At 38.5% G+C, this 25280-nt stretch overlaps 2 protein-coding genes across 2 annotated transcripts in view; one reads left to right on the top strand and one right to left on the bottom strand.

The window, feature by feature from the left end:
- The window catches only part of WDPCP (WD repeat containing planar cell polarity effector), a 548844-nt gene that overhangs the window by 79378 nt on the left and 444186 nt on the right, over nt 1–25280 (top strand). The gene's annotated exons all lie outside the window — the stretch shown is intronic.
- Nucleotides 1785–24977, bottom strand: MDH1 (malate dehydrogenase 1). Its single transcript, XM_061211058.1, has 9 exons — nt 24873–24977; nt 19801–19899; nt 18871–18967; nt 16265–16440; nt 14305–14427; nt 5387–5563; nt 4811–4924; nt 2898–2987; nt 1785–2128 (listed from the first exon to the last, which is right to left on the bottom strand). Exons 1-9 carry the CDS (start codon nt 24873–24875, stop codon nt 2003–2005), a joined length of 1005 nt encoding a protein of 334 aa, XP_061067041.1. The 5' UTR covers nt 24876–24977; the 3' UTR covers nt 1785–2002.

Raw genomic sequence — 25280 nt, 5'->3', positions numbered from 1 at the left:
CTAGAGCCTGCACTCCGCAACAAAAGAAGCCACAGCAATGAGAAGCCCGCGCACAATGAAGAGTAGTCCCTGCTCGCCGCAACTAGAGAAAGCCTGCGCGCAATGAAGACCCAATGCAGCCAAAAATAAATAAATAAAAATTTAAAATATGGATGATAAAATAGAGGGGAACACATTATTGAATAAATTTAATTTTCTTTATACCGTATCTTCCAGTTGTGTCTCCTAGCTCTTATAACTTTTATACTCACACACTTCATGTAACATTTTTTAATTCCACATGAAATAATTTTGTCTTTGTGCTTCCACTTAACTGCTGTTTTAAAGATACGTTTGACTCATTTGTGTTCTTCTTTTCTGGCTTCTCTATAAAGTCAAGAAGACGGTAATGCTAGAGAAAGACAACATGGAGGAGCAGGAGCATGTCTTTCCTTCTTCCTCAGCCTTCTAGTCTCCCTCTAGTACCCTTTATGGTCAGATTTTAACAAGGAGCAGCTGGTAAAGAAATGTTTGCAGAGTCCCAATCCCAGTGTCACATGCAGAGTACAGAAGGGTGTGTTTGCCACATTCGTACTTTCCTTGTATAAATTTTTAAAAATGCTATGTGAAAATTTTTATATATCTAATAACAATCCTAAAAGCATTTTTCACTCGCTTTTTTCTTTTCTACATATAAAATATTGAGATCATGATATAGGTAATTTTTTTTTAATAAATAAATTTATTTATTTATTTATTTATTTTTGGCTGCATTGGGTCTTCGTTGCTGCGCACAGGCTTTCTCTAGTTGTGGCGAGCGGGGGCTACTCTTTGTTGTGGTGCGCGGGCTTCTCATTGCGGTGGCTTCTCTTGTTGTGGAGCACGGGCTCTAGGAGCGCGGGCTTCAGTAGTTGTGGCATGTGGGCTCAGTAGCTGTGGCTTGCAGGCTCTAGAGCACAGGCTCAGTAGTTGTGGCACACGGGCTTAGTTGCTCTGCGGCACATGAGATCTTCCCAGACCAGGGCTCGAACCCGTGTCCCCTGTATTGGCAGGCGGATTCTTAACCACTGCACCACCAGGGAAGCCCCAATATAGGTGATTTTAAGTAACAAACCCAGCCACATATTTGGGCACCCATGAACACTGTATTAGGCCCTGAGAGATTTATGATATTGAGTATCTTTTATGTACAGAGTTAACGACAAGGATGAAAAGATACATGTCTCCTATCCTCATGGATTTTGGAAAAAAAAGGCTAGTTTTTTCGAACAACAGCATGTTTCCAGTAATACACTTACATTAAGAGTATTCCTACTAGCATAAATTTCAGTGGCATTTACCAGTTATGGAGTGTAAATGAATCCTTGTCTGCTATAGAGGAATACCTCAAGGGAAGACTAACTACCTCTCTCTTCTGTCATGAAAATGATGGTTCCAATATCATCAGTGGCATTAAACTGTTAACAGAGTATTATCTGCAGCCTATTTAACAGCTAATGTTAAAAGCAAATTATCCACAAAGCATAAATTAAGATTTAAAGTATATGATGTGTTTAATTGCCTAATGTAGGTAATGTTTAAAATTATATTCTGGAGTAGATTGATTCACGAGGTGGATTTTCCTATCCTATTTAAATATGAGAGAATTATGCTTTACCTTGTAACATTTTCTATCTTTTCTTTCTATCTTTACTTTCTCTGTTTTTTTTTTTTAAATCATAACCCCTTAGACAAGCTGGGAAACATGCAAGATTGTTTTCTGAATAGAAACAAAATAGTATCTAGAAATTAGAATCTGAATCATCTTCATTTGAATATATATTTATTTTAGAATGCGGCACTAACAGCATGATGATGAACTGTCACAAATCTGTACCAAGAAGCACACAATCTTTCTTTAAAGTGTGTTGTTTTTCCACAAGTAATTTAAGTATAGCATTATTATTATTTGGTGCTAGAGTCAAAGACGACATTTAGATTCTTCAGTTTTGGGGCATTTAGTAACACAGAAATGATTGTCTAGTCAGGCAGAGGCAAGAAATTCAAACGCAGTTTCTTTTTCTTCTGCCAGTTCCTTTGCAGTAAGATCCATCTTCTCACGTGAGAAATCATTAATAGGGAGACCTTCAACAACCTTCCAGGTCTTATCCTGTTTGAAAATAATTGCAAATAAGAGATTTATAATTTATTTTTTTAAGATTTTTTTGATGTGGACCACTTTTAAAGTCTTCATTGAATTTGTCACTAATTGCTTCTATTTTATGCTTTGGTTTTTTGGTCGTGAGGCATGTGGGATCTTAGCTCCCCGACCAGGGATCCAACCCACACCCCCTGCACTGGAAGGTGATGTCTTAACCACTAGACCACCAGGGAAGTCCCAAGAGATTTATCATTAAACTAGAATTGATGTTCCAGCAAGCAACAACTTAGTTTGAACTTAATCTAGAGAAATATGTTTTAAAGTGTGATTCTAAAGAAGCAAATCAAAATCCAGATCTTAACAGATAATTCTGATGAAAACGCAACACTTGAATCTGAAACTCATTGAATCTAGAAAAAATCTTTAAATGAGGCTTTAATCAGCAAACATAAAAAACAACTGACTTTAGTACAGTTATAATACAAAGCAACAATACTTAGAACCATTGCTTCATTTAGAAGTAATAGAATATTTGTAGATATCCAATATTAGAAGCATAATAGCAAAATGTGTCTAGTGGGGAGAGTTGCAACTTGCTTTCCAGATTAATTTCAACCTTTTAGTGACCTGAAGTTGTGCTTCACATGATTTTAAAGCTGAGAAAAATGTCTAATTTAGTAAAGGAACAACTTTCTAGACTAAATTATACCTTTATTAATAAAAGCACACAACTGCTTTCCCAGTAGAGGACAGAGGTAAATAACCCAAAATACCTTACCTTGATTGTAACAGGGAACGAGTAAAGCAGATCATCAGGAATACCGTAGGAATTACCATCAGAGATGATGCCCATGGAAACAAACTCTCCCTGAAAATAACAAATAACAATGTTTTACATTCTCATGGTGCTAAGGGATTAGTTTACATAACCAACTGACACATGAACTAACAAAATTAAACCAGGTGACACGTTCTTACTATGTGCATAACTTCATTACTGTGTAAGGAACCATTATCAGGCACTTCCACAATCAGGCAACTTTCACGGTTTTTATCTTGTTCCACTCTTCCAATCTATGTGTGAAGTAGGCTAGAGAAACATAACTCTCATTTTATAAATGAGGAAGCTATGGCCCAATATAGGTTTTTTATTTTTTTAACATCTTTATTGGAGTATAATAGCTTTACAATGTTGTGTTAGTTTCTGCTTTATAACAAAGTGAATCAGCTATATGCATACGTATATCCCCATATCCCCTCTCTTGCATCTCCCTCCCACCCTCCTTATGCCACCCCTCTAGGTGGTCACAAAGCACTGAGCTGATCTCCCTGCGCTATGCAGCTGCTTCCCACTAGCTATCTATTTTACATTTGGTAGTGTATATACGTCAATGTTACTCTCTCAGTTCCTCCCAACTTACGCTTTCCCCTCCCCATGTCCTCAAGTCCATTCTCTACGTCTGCATCTTTATTCCTGTCCTGCCCCTAGGTTCTTCAGAACCATTTTTTTTTAGATGCCATATGTATGTGTTAGCATATGGTATTTGTTTTTCTCTTTCTGACTTACTTCACTCTGTATGACAGACTCTAGGTCCATCCACCTCACTACAAATAACTCAATTTTGTTTCTTTTTATGGCTGAGTAATATTCCATTGTATATATGTGCCACATCTTCTTTATCCATTCATCTGTCGATGGACACTTAGGTTGCTTCCATGTCCTGGCTACTGTAAATAGAGCTGCAATGAACATGATGGTACATGACTCTTTTTGAATTATGGTTTTCTCAGGGTATATGCCCAGTAGTGGGATTGCTGGGTCGTATGGTAGTTCTATTTTGAGTTTTTTAAGGAACCTCCATACTGTTCTCCATAGTGGCTGTATAAATTTACTTTCCCACCAACAGTGCAAGAGGGTTCCCTTTTCTCCACACCCTCTCCAGCATTTATTGTTTGTAGATTTTTTGATGATGGCCATTCTGACTGGTGTGAGGTGATACCTCATTGTAGTTTTGATTTGCATTTCTCTAATGATTAGTGAGGTTGAGCATTCTTTCATGTGTTTGTTGGCAATCTGTATATCTTCTCTGGAGAAATGTCTAGTTAGGTCTTCTGCCCATTTTTGGATTGGGTTTGGTTTTTTTTGATATTGAGCTGCATGAGCTGCTTGTATATTTTGGAGGTTCATCCTTTGTTAGTTGCTTCGTTTGCAAATATTTTCTCCCATTCTGAGGGTTGTCTTTTCGTCTTGTTTATGGTTTCCTTTGCTGTGCAAAAAATTTTTTAAATTTGTTTATTTTTGTTTTTATTTCCATTTCTCTAGGAGGTGGGTCAAAAAGGATCTTGCTGTGATTTATGTCACAGAGTGTTCTGCCTATGTTTTCCTCTAAAAGTTTTAGGCCCAATATAGGTTTTAAGAAGAAAAAAAAGTCACCTCTACCATGTGTGCTAGGTGCTTTCCATATTTCATCTCATTACCCTCACAACCCTGTGAGTTAGATGCCATGTAAAAGATGATAAAACAGCTCAGAAAGGTTACGCAACTTTCCCAAGGTTACTCAGCTAGTCAGCAGCTGAGGTGGAATGTGAACCTAACTGGCCTGACTGCAAGGCTATGTTTTTTTTTTTTTACATTATAGCATTAAAGGACAAAAATAAAAGAGTGGCCTGTGCAATTCACTGAATTCTCACCTCTGGGGTTCCAAACCAGATATCTCTGACGTGGTCACAGATGGCTTTCGCAGCAGACATTGCACTGGACAGTTTTCGAGCCTTGATGACAGCAGCACCGCGCTGCTGCACAGTCTGGGTGGGGCAGGCAGAGACAGCAGTGTTATTCCTGGGGTGAAAGGCTGAAACCATAGCTTAATGTGTCCCCTCCAAAATCACTCAACTACCCCATGTTGACCTTACTAACCTATTTCACTTAGAAGCACCAGTCTTCCTGAAAAGTGAAAACTATAAACCGGCACAGAAAGTTTTACCACACTTCATACAAAGAAACAGATCTCTATAAGATAGCTGGATGACTAGAGGGTATCTAGTTTTTCCCACTTTAACAATCAATCTTGACTGCTACACAATAGATCAGATTGGATTATGACTGCCTTAGTATGACCCCCAAAGAAAATATGCACTCATCAAAGGCCTGCTGTCCTTGAGTTTCCTCCCACCACCCCTTGGGGACACACTCAGGTCAGTAATGTGGTGTGTCTCTCAAGAGTTCTTGATGCTTGGCTGTGAAGAGAGCTCCCGGATTTTTCTCACCGTGATGAATTCTCCCTTGAGCCAGCTGTCATCTTTCAGAGCTTCATAAACACCAACTTCCTTTCCTTGCAGTTTCACCTTGGCATGGTTGACATCTGGATACTGAGTTGAGGAATGGTTTCCCCAGATGATGACATTCTTTACATCATCAGAAATCACACCAAGTTTAAGAGCAATCTAGTTCAATAGAAAACAAATATATTACTTAGACAAATTTTTTTTTAAAATTTCAAATTGTGACGTGTTTGACAAATGTCCTTAAGATAAAAAGCCTCTGAAACTTCAAGGGAACACAAGAGTTATTTTGATTTGGAAACAAACAAACAAAACCCACAAATTTTATCACTTGGTAGTTTCCCAAAAGAGTTTAATAGTGTAAACAAACACTGAGCCTGAAACATTATAGGGTACAATATTTAAGTAAAATGCTTAAGAGTAAGGATCATCTTACAGTTTATGAATGACTTATTTGTATTGTAGATTTATGAAATATAAAACACCAAGCAAGAGGTTAATATTGCTTGAATACGTAAATGTGACCTTTGCTTTGTTGTTAATACTTGGAGATGACGCCTCAGCATTTCTGACCAGTCAGGTATTTAGATACTTTCTCCATATTTAGGTGAAGCTTTTAATCTATACCTATATAAATTAAGTAATTTTCAAATAATCCTAAATATAAAATTTTGGAGTTGGAAGGGACTCAAATACCAAAGTATGGCTGTCCTCATTTTATAGATTAGAAAACTGAAGTTAAGAGTTTAAATACAAAATATAAATAGTACTAAAATTGTAACAGAAGTAACAATCTCTAGCTGTAGGTTCAGAAAGCACTTCAGGATCCTGCATGCCTTGTAGTCACATGAACATCAATTATGTTATATAGTACAGTGGTACCAGAAAGGGTTAAAGTTATATTTTGAAAGATCTAAATAAAATCAGCTTGCTTATTTTGTTAATCACTTGATAAGGTAATGGGCAGAAAAGAAATTATGGTTAGTTGGATGTATACAGGCATACCTCCTCTTATTGTGCTTCACTTTATTGCACTTCACACATACTGTGTTTTTGCAAATTGAAGGTTTGTGGCAACCCTGTGTTGAGCAAGTCTACCAGCACCACTTTTCCAACAGCATTTGCTCACTTCATGTCTCTGTGTCACATTTTGGTAATTTTCACAATATTTCAAACTTTTTCATTATTATTATATTTGTTATGGTGATCTGTGATCAATGACCCTTGATGTTACTATTGTAATTGTTTTGGGGTGCCATGAACCCTGCTCACATATAACAGTGAACTTATCAATAAACGTTGTGTGTGTTCTGACTGCTCCACCAACTAGCTGTTCCCCTTTCTTTCTCCCTCTCCTTTGGGTCGCCCTATTCCCTGAGACACAAACAATACTGAATTTAGGCCAATTAATAACCCTACGGTGGCCTCTAAGTCTTCAAATGAATGGAAGAGTTGCACATCCCTCACTTTAAGTCAAAAGCTAGAAATAATTAAGTTTAGTGAGGAAGGCTGAAAGCAAGATAAGCTGAAAGCTAGGCCAAACAGCCAAGTTGTGAAAGCGAAGGAAAAGTTCTTAAAAGAAATTAAAAGTGCTACTCCAGTGAACACATGAATGATAAGAAAGTGAAACAGCCTTATTGCTGATATGGAGAAAGTTTTAATGGTCCGTATAGACGATCAAACCAGCCACAATGATCAAACCAGCCACAACATTCCCTTAAGCCAAAGCCTAATCCAGAGCAAGACTTTAACTCTCTTCAATTCTGTGAAGGTTGAGAGAGGTGAGGAAGCTACAGAAGAAAAGTCTGAAGCTGGCAGAGGTTGGTTCATGAGGTTTAAGGAGAGATAGTGTCTTCACAACATAAAAGTGCAAGGTGAAGCAGCAAGTGCTGATATAGAGGCTGCAGCAAGTTATGCAGAAGATCTAGCTAAGATAATTAATGAAGGTGGCTACACTAAGTTACAGATTTTCAATGTAGATAAACAGCCTTCTATTGGAAGAAGATGTCATCTAGGATCTTCAAAGCTATGGGGGAGAAGTCAATGCCTGGCTTCAAGGCTTCAAAGCTTCAAAGGACAGGCTGACTCTCTTGTTCGGGGCTAATGCAGCTGGTGACTTTCAGCTGAAGCCATTGCTCACTTACCATTCTGAGAATTCTAGGGCCGTTAAGAATTCTGCTAAATCTACTCTGCCTGAGTTCCATCAATGGCACAACAAACCCTGGATGACACCATATCTGTTGACAACATGGTTGCTGAATATTTTAAACCTGTTGAAATATTCACTGTTGAAACCCAGTGCTCATAAACAAAGATTCCCTTCAAAATATTACTGCTCATTGACTATGCACCTGGTCACCAAGAGCTCTGATGGATAATGTGCCTGCTAACACAACATCCATTCTTCAGCCCATGGACCAAGGACTCATTTTGACTTTCAGGTCTTATGATTTAAGAAATACATTGCATAAGGCTATAGCTTCCAGAGATAGTGATTCCTCTTATGGATCTGGGCAAAGTCAATTGAAAACCTTCTGTAAAGGATTCATCATTTGAGATGCCATTAAGAACATTTGTGATTCCTGGGAAGAGGGCAAACTGCCAACATTCATTGGAGGAAGTAACTGCAGATATGGTGGAAATAGCAAGAGAACTAGAACTAGAAGTGGAGCTTGAATATGGGACTGAATTGCTGCAATCTCATGATAAAACTTTAATGCATGAGGAGTTGCTTCTTACGATGAGTGAAGAAAGTAGTTTCTTGAGATGCAATCTACTCCTAGTGAAGACGCCGTGAAGATTGTTGAAATGACAAGAAAGGATTTAGAATATTATATAAACTTAGTTGATAAAGCAGTGGCAGGGTTTGAGAGGTTTAACTCCCAATTTTGAAATTAGTTCTACTCTGGGTAAAATGCTATCACACAGCATTGTATGCTACAGAGAAATCATTTGTGAAAGGAGGAGTCAATCAATATGGTGAACTTCACTGTGGTCTTATTTTAAGAAATTGCCACAGGCACCCCAGCCTTCAGCAACCACCACCCTGATCAGTCAACAGCATCACCATGGAGGCAAGACCCCCCCAGTCAGCAAAAAGATTAGGACTTGCTGAAGGCTCAGATGATGGTTAGCATTTGTTTTTCTTTTAGCAATAAAGCCTTTTTAAATTAAGGTATGTATATATTTTTTAGACATAATGCTATTGCATACTTAATAGACTACAGTACAAATACAACTTTTATATGCACTGGGAAACCAAAAAATTCATTGACTTGCTTTATTCTGATATTTGCTTTATTGCAGTAGTCTGGAACCAAGCCCACAATATCTCTAATGTATGCCTGTAATTTGTTCCTAATTAGATAGCAGAATTTATAATGATCTAGAAGAGAAGGTTTTGGAAAAATATTTTAAAAAGCTATTGTATTAGGGTGACATTGTGAGTGATTTTTCTTTCCTTTATGTTAAAATAAGAATGAGAGAAAAAAATAGTTGTACCAGAATCCACAGCTTTTGCACACATAAATAACAGCAGCACTGCATCAAAGCTCTGGTTGTGTATTCACCATATAGCAAAGGGAATACACTCTGATATTTTAAAGAAATTTTAAAAACAAGGATACCAATAGCCCCAAACTGGAAACAGCTCAAAAGTCCTTCAAGAATGGTTAAACAAAGTATGGCTATTAGCATAACTGACGCCATCTCGGGCCCTTACAGTTTCTTCTATCCTTTAAAACTGACCTGTGAAGTGAATCACATCAAGGGCTTTGTCGTTAATAGATACTGTTCAATAAACATTAGGACCAAGTAGCCTCTATGCTCTGCTGGTCCCCAAACAATGATGAAAACCTTCCTTGACATATTCCTGGCACCCATGAGACTAGTTATCCATTCATAAATCTTAACTTAGAAATGCATGTTCTGTTTCAAAGCACCTACCCCCATACCCTATAGAATCGTCCCCATGGTCCCTCTGCGGTAGGAAGTGCAGCTGCAAATGCTTCTGGGTCGCTGTCCACCTGATCCTGATCCCACCCTGTGAGTAAGTCACCCTATAATAAACTGATCCATTGGTTATATGGAGCTGCCTGCCTCATTTTAAGGTCTCAAGATACCTTCTCAGTTTGGTGGGCACTTTTTGTTCCCTCCGTCCTCCAACACCAACTGTGGTACATTCATACAATTAAATAAATAAATGGAATAACAATAAAAAGGAATGAACTACTGATACATGTAACAACTTGGATGGATATTAAAGGCATTAAACTCAGTGGAAAAAAAAAAAACCAGTGTCAAAAGGTTACTTACTGCACAATTCTATTTTTAAAACATTCTCGAAATGACCAAAGTACAGAGTTGGAGAACAGACAAATGGTTGTCAGAGTTTAGGAAAGGAGAGGGAGTGTGTAACTATAAAGAGGCAACATGAGTAGGACTTCTTCTGTGGGTGATGGTACAGTTCTGTTTCTTGAAACTATGGTGGTTATAGTAATCTATATGTATGATTAAATGTCATAGGATCATCCATAAAGACATACAAAAACTGCAGAAATCTGAGTAAAGCTAGTTAACAGTGTTGTGTGTAGTTTAGTCAATTTCCTAGTTTTGATAATTCTCTATAGTTATGTAAGATGTCACCACTGGGGGAAGTGGGTGATGGGTACATGGGATTCTCTGTACTATTTCTGCAACTTCTTCTAAGTCTATAATTATTCCAACTTAAAGAGTAAAAAATAAAATGACAACCAACCAACCAAAAAGAATGAAGATTAAAAAAGCCATTACCTAAAATGTTTGCGATGCCTTGACTCATCTTCACGGTAATTTATTCGGTCAAGTAAGAAGCAAGTTGTGCCTACTTTCACTGACCCTTAAAATAAGTTGAGACTCATTTCTTAAGTCCTCAAATAGATTTTAAAAATAACTTAAAATTCTTTGTTCCTGACATTTAAAATCACTTCTGATCTAAACCCTGCTTCATTTAGAGTTCTGCAAGTATTAGGACTATTAACTACCATATCAGTCTTCACAAATTAGTTGGATGGTTGGTTTCTGGGGTACCCAGCTACTGATCTGCTTAGTGGTTGGGGTAGAGTGGTGTGCTGTGCAATGAGTACCGTTTTCTGTGTGTGCCATGACCTGAAAGGACTTGCAAAGAACTGTCCTCACTTATACTTAGCTGGCATCATTGAGAAAAAGGAATATTTATGCTGGGGTAAGTGAGCCAAGATGTATATTATCAAGAACTTAGAAACCATAACTCTGCTGAATGTCAGTGTCAGCTGCTCCAAAGTACAGTGAGGACAAACTGCCCGCAGGCCTATCCTCCCTACAGGAGGCTCCCCTTACTTCCTGTGTCCTATTGGCCACCTCCTCTTATTCTTTAGATCTCCTGAGCTAATCCACTTCTGTCTGGATAGCAAAGGCCAGTACTTTGCACCCAGCATATATAGTTTCTGAGAATATCATGCATGTCAGAGCTAGTCTAAACTACCATGTACCCAGGCTAGCAGTTCCTTGCTCCTTCAGACACTTTCACGTCTGTCACACAGATCTGTTAAACAGTTTTTGATTCATTCTCCAGCTCTAGTAATTTTCTTCTCTCTGATACCACCTAACTGGTTTCATTGCCAAATTACCTGGTCAGCAGACAACATATGTAGCTCTGGTCTGCAAATACACAGGGGATTTCTGCAGGTGATAAACAGTCACTAGGTAGCTAGGAGCTCTGATTTCCAAAATAAATTATGTAAGACTAGTATCCATTCATGTAAGAAAAATTAATCTTTGGGTTTGTTACTTTTCTCACTGGATTAATAGCCTCTACAGGAGGAGGAAACTTCTAACAGCATTCACTGTATCAGAATGGCATGCTGGAACACGTGCTAAAGTCAAAGTATGATGAGATGGCTCCTTCTTTCCTCACTCAGACTTTCACCCCGCAAGGAAAACTGTTGCAGGCACTGGGACAAAGTATTATTTAGCTGTACTTCTGGAAGCAGAATTTTCCAATGCCTGCCTCCACCAAGGCCTCAGGTCAAACAGCAAAGATGGAAATTTGTCGGTGTCATCATTTTACCTCTTTCTTCCTGTTGTAACTAAGTGAATTGCCATCTGGTAATCCAGAGTCCACAGATGCAACAACTATGATGATCATCTTTTCCTTCGTAACTGTTCTACAGTACCCCAATCTCCTGCCTCCAGGCATTCAAACAAACTCCCATTTCTTCCCAGCCCCTGGACACTGGCTAAATAACAAGGAAAAAGACCCAGCTCACAGCCCAAAGCCTCTCAGGAAATATTTGCAATTTAAGCTTGTTATCCAAAGACCTTCTAAATTAACTGAGAGATTTCTGAGGTGTGACTCTTCTCAAACCTTGGTTATATCTCTCTTAATCATCATCATCATCATCAATAATAACTATAATAGCCAACCTTTACTGAGTTTTTGCTATGTGACAGGCACCAGGATAAGGTCTTAACATAGATCTTATCTCATTTAGTTCACATAACTACCATCTGAGGTAGATTCAGTTATTACCCCATTTTATAGCTTGAATATACTTTCTCAGGGTCACAGAGCTAGTGAATGGATTAGGTCACTTGATCCCATTTTGTAAGAACACACATGAGGGTCTGGAGTCAGGCAGACCCTTTTACTGACTCCGTCATTTACTAGCTGTGTGACTTTGAGCAGGTTCCCTGACCTTTCTGGGCTTCACATTTCTTATCTGTAAAACAGTAATAATAACAGATACCTCATATGGCTACTATGAGAAGTAAATGACAAGTCAGATGTAAAGCATTCAGCTTAGTGTAGAAACTTAAATGTAAACACTTTTCTCCTTCACTGGGCCCTCCAGAGCTGAAAGCTCTTAATTTAAAGCAGTGGTTTTGTTAGCCAGACAGTAATAAGGAAGGTATGGGGTTAAACCAGAGTATGTCATGTCTTGCAGGAGTAGAATACTGGGCAATAAGAGAAACTGTAACATGCACTAGACAAGCTTAGGTTAAGAACTAGAGTGTGAATTTCAGAACCCTTCTGTTCTAAAGAGATTGGGAGAAAGGTGAACTATGACCTCCTAGGTCTTCAAGTGGAAACAAAGAATAGGTCTCAGTAATTAATGATTTTAGAAAGAACAAAGAATGCAAGAACAAACAACTGTTATTAGGCATGAGAAGTAACCATAGCAAAGATAACAAATCAGTTATAAAGACTCCCTGTTCTGTCCTATTTCGAAGGTAAAGATCAGCCTGAAACACATTCTTGAGCTGTTTTGCAGCGTCCAAAACCCCTCAAGCACTCAGCCACCAGATTAACTGGAGCCTAAGGAATGAGCCTTTGCTGACCCTTGTGATTTCACTCAAGTAGGTACCTGGATTTTGTCAACCTAGGGTGACCTTTGCCTCATTTTAATGCTAAAATCTCCACCCCAAGGGCTGGAATTTCTGCCATTTTTGAACATGCAAGGCATGTATGTTTGAGCATGTTGTTGTACTGCGCAAGTGCATCTAGAACTCCACCTTTGCACTGAAGATTACACTCGCCCTTTCATGAATATACATGTACCCTTAGCTTAAAATGCCCCTGATCTGGCTATTTGGAGAGACAGTGCTTTGAGAGCTATCTACCTGTTTCCTTACTTGTCACAAGGAATAAACACTTCTGCTTTGACTGAAAGTACTTGGTATGTTCGCTGGCGATGCACCCCAAGTGATGGGCCCATTGAATCCGGAACAGTTTTTCAACTTAGACCTCACACCATCATTTGGTAAAAATAGTTTTCTTGAAACTCAACAATGTTGTCTTCTCTAGAAGAGAAAGAACTAAATTCATATACCTATCTAGCAGATGAGCTGTGGATAAGGAGGATGGCCAGAAAGATGCTAGGGAAAAGGAAAGAGGTTATGTCCAAGAACTAGAACTTTGTCATGACATCTAAGGGCACTGGGATTGTCTAGATCTGAGAAAGCCTAGGAAACTAGCACAGATGAGTGGCATGACCTCTAATTTAAAAAAAGCTATTGTTAATACCCTGGTCACTGACCCCTTAGCATATTTATCTAAGGCTCCAAGGGATAAGGAAACTGGATAACAATTAAAATTTAGCTACTAAGTAGTGAACACTAAGAAATTTTATGGAAACATGTAGAGTATGAGGATATAAAAATGAAAATGAAATTAAAATCAAATTCGATTGCTTAGCAGTAGGGAAAAAAGCAGAACCACATATAATACACAAAGCTCAAGTTTTTCTATTATAATCTCCTATATATCTGACAAAAATAATTTGTGTGCTGTCATGTGAATTATCTATACTAATGACTAATTTTTAACCACTGTACTAAGAGGACATTAGCAATGATATGTAATTAAAGTTAGGAAATGAAATATAGTTGAGAAAATTAAGTACAAAGTTCAGCTGCTTTAAGAGATTAGATTTAAAGATGTCCTAACAAATTGGAATAGCTTCCTACTAAAACAAAACAACAAGAAAAAAGCACAAACTATGATTCAGCTACTTTAAAAGTGAGAGAGGGGCTTCCCTGGTGGTGCAGTGGTTGAGAGTCTGCCTGCCAATGCAGGGGACACGGGTTCGAGCCCTGGTCTGGGAAGATCCCACGTGCCGCGGAGCAACTGGGCCCGTGAGCTACAACTACTGAGCCTGCGCGTCTGGAGCCTGTGCTCCACAACAAGAGAGGCCGTGACAGTGAGAGGCCCGCGCACTGTGATGAAGAGTGGCCCCCACTTGCCGCAACTAGAGAAAGCCCTCGCACAGAAACGAAGACCCAACACAGCCAAAAATAAATAAATAAATAAATTAAAAAAAAAAAAAGTGAGAGAAAAAGGGTTTAAAGTTGAACATTCATAAGATTTGAAAATGCATCTTTCTTACCTGAGCTTTAGCTCGGTTGTGATCCAAACGAGTCAAGCAACTGAAGTTCTCCTTGGGGATGGACGGTGCCGACTTGGAGGCAGTCAGGCAGTTGGTATTGGCCGGGTTTCCCACCACGATAACCTAGGATGTACACGAGGCATAGCAGAGCTACAGACCATAACTGATTAACTAAACCAACTTAGAATATGACTGACATGTAACACATAGCCTTCTTATCAAGTTTGTGTGAGCTAAATATGTATAGTTATTATTGCAGTTTCTAGTTTCTAGTAGGTTTCTATCCTCCGTTCTAATAACTTTTCCCCCTTGTTAGTATTTGGTGCAACTACTGAAAACATTTACTAAAACCACCGTTATGTACACAAGTCATTTTGTTTTCTGCCAAAACAGAGACAGCATTTATCTAGTTGCCATAAAAAACTAGTAACCTAGGGCTCTATCTCAGAGTTCAATTCAATCATAAAAGTTTTCCTTCTTATAAAAGTAGTCCAAGAAAGAAATTCTACTTGAGAAGTTTACTTTAGGACAATGATTTGCCCTTATGAATGAAAAGTGTTTCTCAGTCTTGCCTAATCCTAAGAATTAACTGGGTTAGTTGCTAAAATACCAGGTCCCACCATTTCACACCCATTGAATCAATCTGTAGGAGAAAGCACTTCAGGCTTTTTTTTTTTTTTTGGAGCGGGTAGGTATAGGATGCAGTGAATTACAATACAGCATAGGAAAATGTATACATGAACATTTTTTACAAGTCTTAAAAATCTTTAATAAAATGATAAAAAGAACTTACTATGAAATTATATCAAACTTACAGAAAAGCTGTAAGCATATTATAAAGACTAACTCCCACATTACTTGTACCGATTCTCTAATTTGCCCCATCTCTTTCACTTTCTGTGCACGTGTGCATGCACACACACACACACACACACTGCCCTTAGTCTTTTTTTGGCCTATTTGAGAGCAAGCTGTAGATATGATACTCCGCTATCCCTAACTACTCCAGTGTCGGTGTATATTTCCCCCAAGAAAGACACTTTTGGCTGAGAGGCAATTACTATGCAAGCAGTACTACAACTCCAAGCAACCTTGTAATTTTTTTACTAAGAGACCTGGGGATTTCTACCCAACTCATTTCTATTATTTTCTGTTAATGACTACAGAAAATAAAAGTTAACTATTTGAAATAAAGTCTGCAGAAAGCAAAAATCCAGGTGTCTATGAAGTATTATAAAAGATAGAACATTATAAATGGCAACATTAAAAAACCTTATAAAATTTTCTTTTACCTTTCTTTGAATTCAGAATTGGGTGGAAGAAGTGTATCAAAATCAGAAAAATCTCTAACTAGCAAGCCCTTTTGCTATGACAATTAAGTTCTAGGTAACTGATACTTAATTGGTAAAAGGAGGCTTTACTGTAATAATAACACAAATTTAGAAACCAAAATAAATAGGTTGAACACAAAGAGACAGAATAGGAAGTCATACCGACTCAACACCTCAAGAGACGAACATATCGAAATTCCTCTGGACTGAGAAAAAGTGAGCATTCAGAAGCCCCTACCTCCTGTGACTAAGAACAAACAGCTTATAGCCATCTCCCTTCACAATCACAAACACAAATCCAAATGTCTGAACAAATAGTCCCACACAGCTAAAAGGCACCAGAAAGTTCTGTGCCTTCTCTATAGGTTTACAAACTAATATTAAATCTCCATGTCATGGTAATAGGCAGAATGTTTTTGAGCCCCTCAGAATACAGATTTCTATACTATATGAACAAAACCCAGAAAGGGAGGGCTAATCGAGCAAAACTCTGTATCTGTATTTACTGACCATCGCACAGAACTGGGGGGGAAAAAAAAAGGCAAATACTTTCATTTTCACTTAAATGTTGAAAGCAGAAGTTTCAAATGCTGATAATGAAAAACCCAATAAAATACTGCATTGGTCACCTTAACTGACTTCTTGGCATATTTGTCCAAGGCTGCACCCTGGCATTTGAAGATTTTCACATTTGCTTTGAGTAAATCTTTCCTCTCCATGCCATCCCTTCTTGGCATGGAGCCCACAAGAATGGCCACATCCAGGTCTTTGAAGGCAATCTCTTCTTTATCTGTTGCGATGACATCTGTGAACATGGCAATAAATATGCAGAGCTACTTAAACGCCAAAGTCTGAGGTTTTCTTTTTCATACTAAATCTACCCAGTAACTCTTTCACTTTGCAGCAAATGTTTACTCTTACAAATCACATTGATCAAAGTTTTAGGGGCCTAAAAAAAGAAAGGCAATATATTAATTCAACAACCATAACATCAGCAGAAATGTCAATACATTTATTTTGCTTTTCCTATTTCAATAATTATCTTAATTCCAAAACTCTATAGCTTTTATCTTTTATAATGATGCAAGGTAACTTTCAAGGCAACATTAATTATTCACATTAATTACCACAGATAACACAAAAGATAAACTAATTCACCTAACCTTTAAGTTATAATTACTTTAATTCTAAGATATCAATCAAATTAGAACAATGCTTATTGAGGAGTTTTTGCAAGGAATAACACTAAGAGATTTCTTTTGTCAAATTTAATTTTAACATTTTACACATAAAGACAATGAGGCTTGAAGAGATTAATTAGCTGCCTATCAAAAAGGAGTGGGGCTATAATTCAAGTCAAGATTGGTCCAGATTTCAACCACTATGCTGCAGTGTCAGTCCAATACACCACCTGTTTTTTGATTGAAGAACATACAGTTGACCCTTGAATAACACAGCTTTGAACTGTGCAGGACCAGTTATATGTGGATTTTTTCCCCACAGTAAATACTACAGTACTGTACAATCTGAGGTTGGTTCAACCTGTGGATACAGAGGATCCGTGAACAGAGGGCCAACTATAAATTGTACTCGGATTTTCCACTGCAGGGAAGACTGGCACCACTAAGCCCTGAGTTGTTGAAGTGTCAGCTATATATCATGGTTTTCTTTTGGTGACTGTATTAAAAAGGCCATGTGCTACAGACTGAATGCTTGTGTCCACATAAAATTCATATGTTGAAACCTAATTCCCAGTGTGATAGTATTAGGAAGTAGGTCCTTTGGGAAGTGATTAGGTCATGAGGGGGAGCCCTCACGCATTGGGATTAGTGCCCTTATAGAAGAGGCCTCAGAGAGCTCCCTCACCCCTTTTGCCATGTGAGGACACAGTGAGAAGATGGCTGTCTGTGAACCAGGAATTGGGCTCTCACCAGACACCCAATCTATTGGCTCTTTGATTTCTGACTTCCCAGGCTCCAGAACTGTAAGAAATAATTTCTTTTGTTTATAAACCACTCAGTCTATGGTATTTTTGTTATAGCAGCCCAAAGGTACTAAGACAATCAGGATACAGTGTTGTCACTGGTAAATTTTTAGACCAGGAACTTGTGTCAGTCAGGCTTCTGTAAGTCCCCAAATAAGTATACATAAGAGCACCAGCTGGAGAAAAAATATCCATCTTCTTCCCAGCCATGCACCTTTATCTGCTGAACGTTCCCTTCCGATCATATTCACAGCTGACCAAGGACAAGCCAACTGTAACCTGGGCCCACTAGAGAGAGCAGAGAGAACTCTGTAGAGAAGGGAATAAAAATGGAAAAAGCAACAGAGGAGGTTGATTTGGAAACAGTGGGTGAGGAAAGGGAGCCAGCAGAACAGCTTGGACAGGGTGATGCATTCTCTTACATAACTAAGCAACCAAATGATTGAGATGGCAGAGTATCCCTTCTACTAAATGTTTATTGAACAGATATATGAATTCTGAGCATTGTTTCTCTTGGGCATGTTTACATTTTTGATTTGTGCAATCCTCTTTGAGAGTATTATTAATTAATCCTTACCCTCCCTCACCCCAAAAAAGATGATGAAGGTATAGCTAAAGAAAAATATTCAAATTAGTTTACAACCGGACCTAATATTTTAATGAACCTTTCAACCAAATTTAGGACTTGTCTTACATTTGTTACTTGTTCATTGAGTCTCAAAGGCTCTTAGCAGAACTCTTGTAGGCTTTCTCAAACCATGTAGTATATGATTAGAACAATTTATATTATATCTTAACCTGACAACTGGCAGATGGGGTGGGACTATATATGGGGACCAACCAATTTCTAGTCCCCAAGCAGCATATGGTTCTGGAAAACATCATTTAGCGTTGAAAAAGTTCTCCATTACCCGACACTACTATTACTATTTAAATAGAATTTAAATAATAGCACAGTGTGGACAATCTCAGGTGGATAACCCTTGTGCAATATTATACTTAATTGGTAAAATAAATTACATATAGGCATGTTGGGAAAAAAGTATAATCTTTTATCTTATACAGGTTATTTCACACTTTTACCCTTATTTATTCTTGGTATATATCTTAACAAGTAGTTATAGTTCAAAAAACAAAAACTTTTTATGAAATAATTTCTAATTGAGAGGCCAGTTAACAAAACTCTAAAATCTGTTTTTTTAAAGATGTAAAATACTATAAAATCCCTTTCTCCTCCACTCCCCAACTCACCTTTCAGGAGGGGAAGGGCACAGTCTTGCAGCTCCATCAGGACACCATCCAGGACACCCATCATGGGAGTAATATCCAACAGCACGAGAATGATAGGCTGCCAAATAATTAGCAAGGACAGCATCTGTCAGTGTAGGTTATGTCATTTAGTCACAGAAAAAGTCCTTTCACAGAGTTTTTGCTAATTGGTGTGTATATGTGTATAATTCCCATTAATTAGTCATAATTATTTTAAGAAGTCAGGTGTCTAACATCAGGCGTCCTTTAAAAAGGAATGCTATAAAACCAGCAATGGTTTGCTAACAGACACAGTAAGAGGAATCACCATTACTGAATTTTAAAGGAGTACATGGAAGAAATATCAAGTTGAAGTGACATGTCACACCTTGCTCTTGTTGTTGATGGCTGTATATCTAATTTCATTTCACAGAAAGCTAAGCACAGTATCTGGCATGAAGGAAGGACTTGATATCCATGGGTGAAGAGAATGGATAAATGAATACTGTACGAAAGAATTTTAGTGTACATTAATCAGACCTGCTGGAATAGGGGGTGCCTGCTTCAAATTGGGAAGCCTATTTGCCTGTCCAACTCTTTTGGGTCTTAAGACCATTTATGAACAAGAAAGTGCTGATTCAGCAACTTTCTCTCCCACGTGACTCTCCCTAACAGTTACTGTCATTATGATACCTGCTGGCTGCACCAAGTCAACTTAACAGTAGGTGGAATAGTTCTAATTTGCAAAGCATTTTCAATGCCCAGAGGGGTACATATAAATAAGCTACCAGATTCCACTTATAGCCGTGTGCCTAGTACATTCGTTGGGATTATCCATTCCTTTACCATTTAAACATTTCTTTGCAACTAAATACAGGGTTTTATTGAAAATGTTCTTACTTTTACTTAAGATTTACAGATACTTGCCCCTACCTGGTCTTTACCGAAGACAGATCCATTTCCAATACTGTATAGCAGTGAATAAGCAATTTGACCAGCTGCTCCAGTCACAAGGACTCGGATTGGTTCAGACTGTAATGAAAGAGACCCATTAACACCTTATTAAAAAATGCTATTTTACCCTAAAGATATTCAGAATTTTCTCTATAATAAGACAACCACATACTTTAAAAGCTAATGTAAAATTTTAAAGACTCTTCGCATCTGGCTTAGTAGAAGACGTTTATCCCAGACTTGTCCCAGTAAACACAGCATGCACAAAGCAACTAAGCAACTTCTGGAACATGTGTCCTTGGCTGCATATTTATGTGGTGTTATTTAACTCTCCCTGCTATCTTGGATTTACTTACAAAATCTTATCCATCTTTTTTAGGATATTTTACCACTAAAATAGGCCTAACGATGTTGATGTGCATTATGTGATGATACAAACCCTGGCGGCCACTAGAACCTTACAAATCCTCTTATGCAAATCCCCCACTCCCTTCTGCTGAAAAGAATCCTTCACACTAGGAAGAGGAGTAATAGCGTTTAAAAATTTCCCTTTAGAAGGAGCCAGAAAGTTTTTATAAAACTATTAATCGTGATTCAACTTAACTACTTGGGGGAAGAAAAATAAGCCTATATTTTTTATTTAAGGAGAAAGAAAAATGAAAAACTGATAATATCTGGATTGTAAAAAATTTTAGCATTAAGTAATAAATAACAGTAGCAACGTGTGGTAACAGTTGACAACCTGATTTTAAGGGAAAACTAATATTAAAGGGGAGGAAGGGGAAAAAGTACAAAGAACATATTAGTTATAATAGATGGAAGTCATCTTATAGACCCTGAATAAAATATGAACATATGGACAAAAAATATATATAACATTCAAAGTGATGACCCTAAGTCATTAAAAATAAGTTAAATTAAGCTCAGAGAGTTAAAAAGATAGAAATATTTCTATTAAAAAGAGCTGAACAAAAATGCCTGGAAACTTAATGGGTAAGTTTAATTAGATGGAAAAATTCAATCAAGGGAATTGTTCCTTTCTCTGACAATGCTGGGTAAATGTACTTCCACTCTGTGTCACCTCTATAGTTACCCACACTAGAGAAGTGGCTGAAGTGACTGGGGATAGGGGATTAGATTTCTTTATATTTTAGAATTCCCTCTTAGAGAGGGGTCATGCTTCTAGGATAGAAGGAGACTATGACCTGAAAAGGTCCTTCTAACCTTCAAACCCTAACCTCTGGAGGTCAGCAGCACTTAGCAATCTGGTACCCATAGAATTCAGAGGAAGAAAAATCTCAGGAAAGTGTCAACTGTTGTAGAGAAATGCATCTGAACACAGCAGACTCTGTATGTGTTTCTTCTTCAGAGAGGTGACCAGGGTGAGGTGGAGAAAAAGGGAAAAAACTATGGAGAGTTTCTTCCTGACCTTCTGGGTCTCTTGCCCATACCCTTCACCAACTTCCCCCTATGCTTTAATATCTCTAAATATACAAAATACGATAATTCCCCCAATAATCCAATTTTAATACAATACATATTTATGTTCCAAAATAGACTTTAGGTTTATAAAGAGCACTGTTATTGTATATATTTATTTTCTATCACATGGTCTTTACATGTTTTAAATTCTGTCATTTTCCCCTCTTTCCTTGAAGTATAGCAGGTGAGGAAAAAGAAACAGAGGAAGAAATGATTCCCCCTCCCTCTTTAGAATGCAAGCTCTTTAAGGACAGGGGCTTCGTCTACTTTATTTACTGTTGTATCCCAGCTGCCTAGAACAATGCCTGGCATGTAGTTAGAGCTCAAACATTTGCTAAAGCTCAAATATTTGCTGGATCTTGTAAAATTACTATCAAAACCTTGGAAACGTAAAAGAATTGTTCGGAAGCAAACCCAACATGCTTTAAAAAATTGTTTTATTCATATATACTTGCATTGAGAAGGCTGGAAATAATGCCAATAGTTCCAGCTATGGTTAGCAAAATTATTTATGTCAGTAGTTCTAATGAAAGTCTTCTTTTATTACATAACTTGTACTATTTTAGGCCAGAGACTCCATTAGTGAACCATATGCAAGAAACAAGAGGATAAGCCAATTTTTTAAAACAGGGGGCTAGAGAGGCAGTAGAGTGTGACAGTTAAAGAGATGGCCTCTAGAGCCAGACTTTCTGGTTCAAATCCTGATTCCTCAACTCAGCTGTATGTTCTTGGGCAAGTTACTGTATTGTTTCTCCGTAGTAAAGTGGAGATAATAATAGCAGCTACCTAACAAATAAGGTAGTCATAAGGATTGAGAGAGTTAACATACAAAGCAGTAAGAACAGTATGTAGCAAGCACTATAATTATAGGTCTCAGGTTTTTCCTCTAAGGACTCTTGTAGCCTGTGGCTGTTACTCTCCACTAGACTGTGAAACTTCCGGGAGAACAGTCTGCCTCTGACTCAAATTTGCACTCCCATATAGCATTCAACAAGGATTTGTTGAATGAAGGAAAGTAAGAGTTAAGAAAAGCATAAACACATGCTACTTCAATGAAAGCAAGCTACGATAAGCAATGAGGGGAAAAGTTAATATTACTATCTGTAAAGCTTAACCTCCCAGAAAGTCAGGTAGATGGTTAGAAAAGAACAGTCAATTTTAGGCATTTATTTTAGCTACTAAAAAAATGGGTTCAAAGTACCACAGTCCCTAGTGAAGGGGTTGTGGACAACTAATGAACAGGCACGAATTCCACCTGAGCAGTTTCCTTCTCTATCACTGAGCAAATTATTTTCACAGGTAGGTGATTCCATCTTGTTAAGAGTAGTATGAAGCCTAGTGTCTGAATGTCTGGTGATGAAACAGGAAAGAAGTGCCTATTTGGTTCTGTCTGCTCTTTGCAACATTGCAGTTGAAAAGCAGGAGGGTGAGAGATTCCCACTGACATTTTTACAACGTTACAGTGTGAAGATAGGTTACTATTCTTTGTTTAGATATCTGGGCAGTCTGCCAAGATCCAAGGAAGGAATGTCTTTGCTCTTGGCAGGGCACTAATGACCTTCGTGCAGGTGCAGGCTCTGTCTTGGGCATGTGTTCAAGTCTCAGTTGTAAAGCTTGAATTTAAGTGTTCCTTCTGTTATTCTACAAAAGACCCATGTGTTCCTTTTTTACTTTCTCATTTATATTATTTCTGTAATATAAAAGACAAACAGTATTCAGATTCCTTCATACAGTTTATTCTTGCTTGTCATTCCCTATGGACACAAGGAAAGAGTTGACTCCTTGAAAAAAACCTGATTTTAATAGCTTACAAAAGATGGCTCTTTTCTAACTCAGTGATTGTTCACACACTCTCCTGAGGAGGCAAGGAGATTGAGTCATGTGAGAATTTGCCGTCAGTTTCAGCAAACTGGCAGGAGGGTTCTTCCTCATGGACATTATTTGGTGCTGGAGTGACCTTCCTGGGGTGAGGCCTGGCTTGATATACTGTGTAGAAAAACAAAGCAAGAATGGGGGCCCAGGAGCTTTCTGTGACCTTGGGAAAATCATTTGACCTCACCAGGTTATATTTTAAGATTAGAGGAAATAATTTCCAAATTCCCTTCCAATTCTAGAACTACAATATTCTCATTGTAAAACCATCAAGTAATATAAATGCTGATACATAGTTTAGTTTGTATTTGCAGTATGAGCTTGTATCTTCATCCAGAACCTCAGCAACTAAAAATAAATTTTCAGAATGACTTGATATGTGTCTGAATGATACAATATGGTAAGATGGAAAGTATGTGAGATCCTTGGGGGCAAACTGTTGTATGACCTTGCGCAAATCACATTCTTTTTGGGTTTCAATAAACTCAATTTTAAGATGGTCAAGATGTTTTTTAAAAAGGTTCCATCCAGTTTTAAAATTATTAAGTCTGAGGTTCTCTGATAATAAGTATCTCTGCTTTCTTGCTAAGATTACTAGCTCAGAAACCACTGAAACCATCATTTAAATGACTAATTATGTTATCTGACAAAATAAGTAGGAAACCTAGGTTTAACACTTACTGAGAATTAGAAGCTGTCCCCACTGGCTCCCTTATGAAGGTGGAAGAAGTAATCCCCTTGCCCTGAAAACACGTCTTTTCAGGTTCTGGAAATGTTCCAATTCCTTCAAATATTTCCCCACATTCTCCACTCATTTTAGTATTTTGAAATAACAGAGGAAAAACAGTTTCAACTACAAATACAAGTACTGAAGCAATTTCTCTCAGTTTGATGTCAAATGTCACCTTCAAACAGCATGCTGATTATTCCTACGTCAGTACCCTCACCAACCTCCCTTCTCCCTTTCAGCAGAGACAAGATATCCATATCTTGGCATCCAAAGCTTCATGACACGATGGTTTTATTGTGTAACATTTAAAAGTAGTGGTTCTAGAATTCCTAACACACAGATCAGCAAAAAAAAAAAAAATGCACTAATTATTTGGCTAGGGGCGCCGTCACTGCAACATGTCCAGGTACGACAAAAGGAGATCAATGAACAGGTTTTAAATAACATTTCGTGAAATTAGATATGGCGGAAACACTTCTCCCGAAAACGTAGACCGCAATCCCGAGCATCTGGTAAGCACTATCTTTGCAGTGAGGGCCTTCTGCTTTCAAGGGCTTTGTGACAAAAGCCCTTAAAAACACTGTGCGCTTAAGAGGAGAAAAAGAGGTTAGGGTCCAACACCCCCTCCCATTTCAAACCTTATCGTCCTTATCAAACCCCTATACCGTGCTTTGGAGAAAATCCGCAGCTTCGTATTTTGTACCCCCAACATGCAGAAGGACTGAGATCGCGCCTCTCCAAGGACAGCGATGTCTCTAAAGACCTTCTAAGAACCCCCAGCTGTAAATCAACCCCTTCCCAATGACCGGGTCCCTGCGACAGTCCCCAGAAGATGAGTCGGGGCTTTCCAAAGGGCGCGAAGGTCAATCCCTTGCACAGCCTTCCCCCAATAGTCCTTCAAACGCAAGAAAATCCACACACGGGCGCGAAGGCCGGAGGGGGGCAGCATGCAGGGGCCCACACTCACCATGACTGGGAACTGCGCGGCCACTTTTCTGCACCTGCAAAATGAGCTTCAGGGAGTCGGGTCACCTCTATCGCGGAACCAACTCGGAAAAGGCGAGTGGTGTTGGAAAGAAAAGGCTCGGCTCCCGACCGCGGAGCCCTCTGGGAACTGTAGTTTAAGCAGCCCTGATTCTGGCGCAATCTCCAATGCATTTCCTTCGAGTGTTGAACTACACTTCCCGAGGTCAGAGGGTCTTCTCACGCCCTGCTCCTTGCGCTCTTAGCCGATTGCAAAGTAGTCCCCGAGGGCGGGCCGCTGTGATTGGAGGACGGCGACGAGCGGAGAATTTGGGCTCAGGAGGAAAGGAGCTGCCGGATGGCGCCCAGCAATTGGCGAAAGGGGAGGCGCGTGTAACTCGAGGGTGGAGAG

Source organism: Eubalaena glacialis, chromosome 14 (genome assembly GCF_028564815.1).
Source record: "Eubalaena glacialis isolate mEubGla1 chromosome 14, mEubGla1.1.hap2.+ XY, whole genome shotgun sequence".
Taxonomy (NCBI): Eukaryota; Metazoa; Chordata; class Mammalia; order Artiodactyla; family Balaenidae; genus Eubalaena; species Eubalaena glacialis.
The sequence above is the reverse complement of the archived record's forward strand: the minus strand, read 5'-3'. Positions and strand labels throughout refer to the sequence as shown.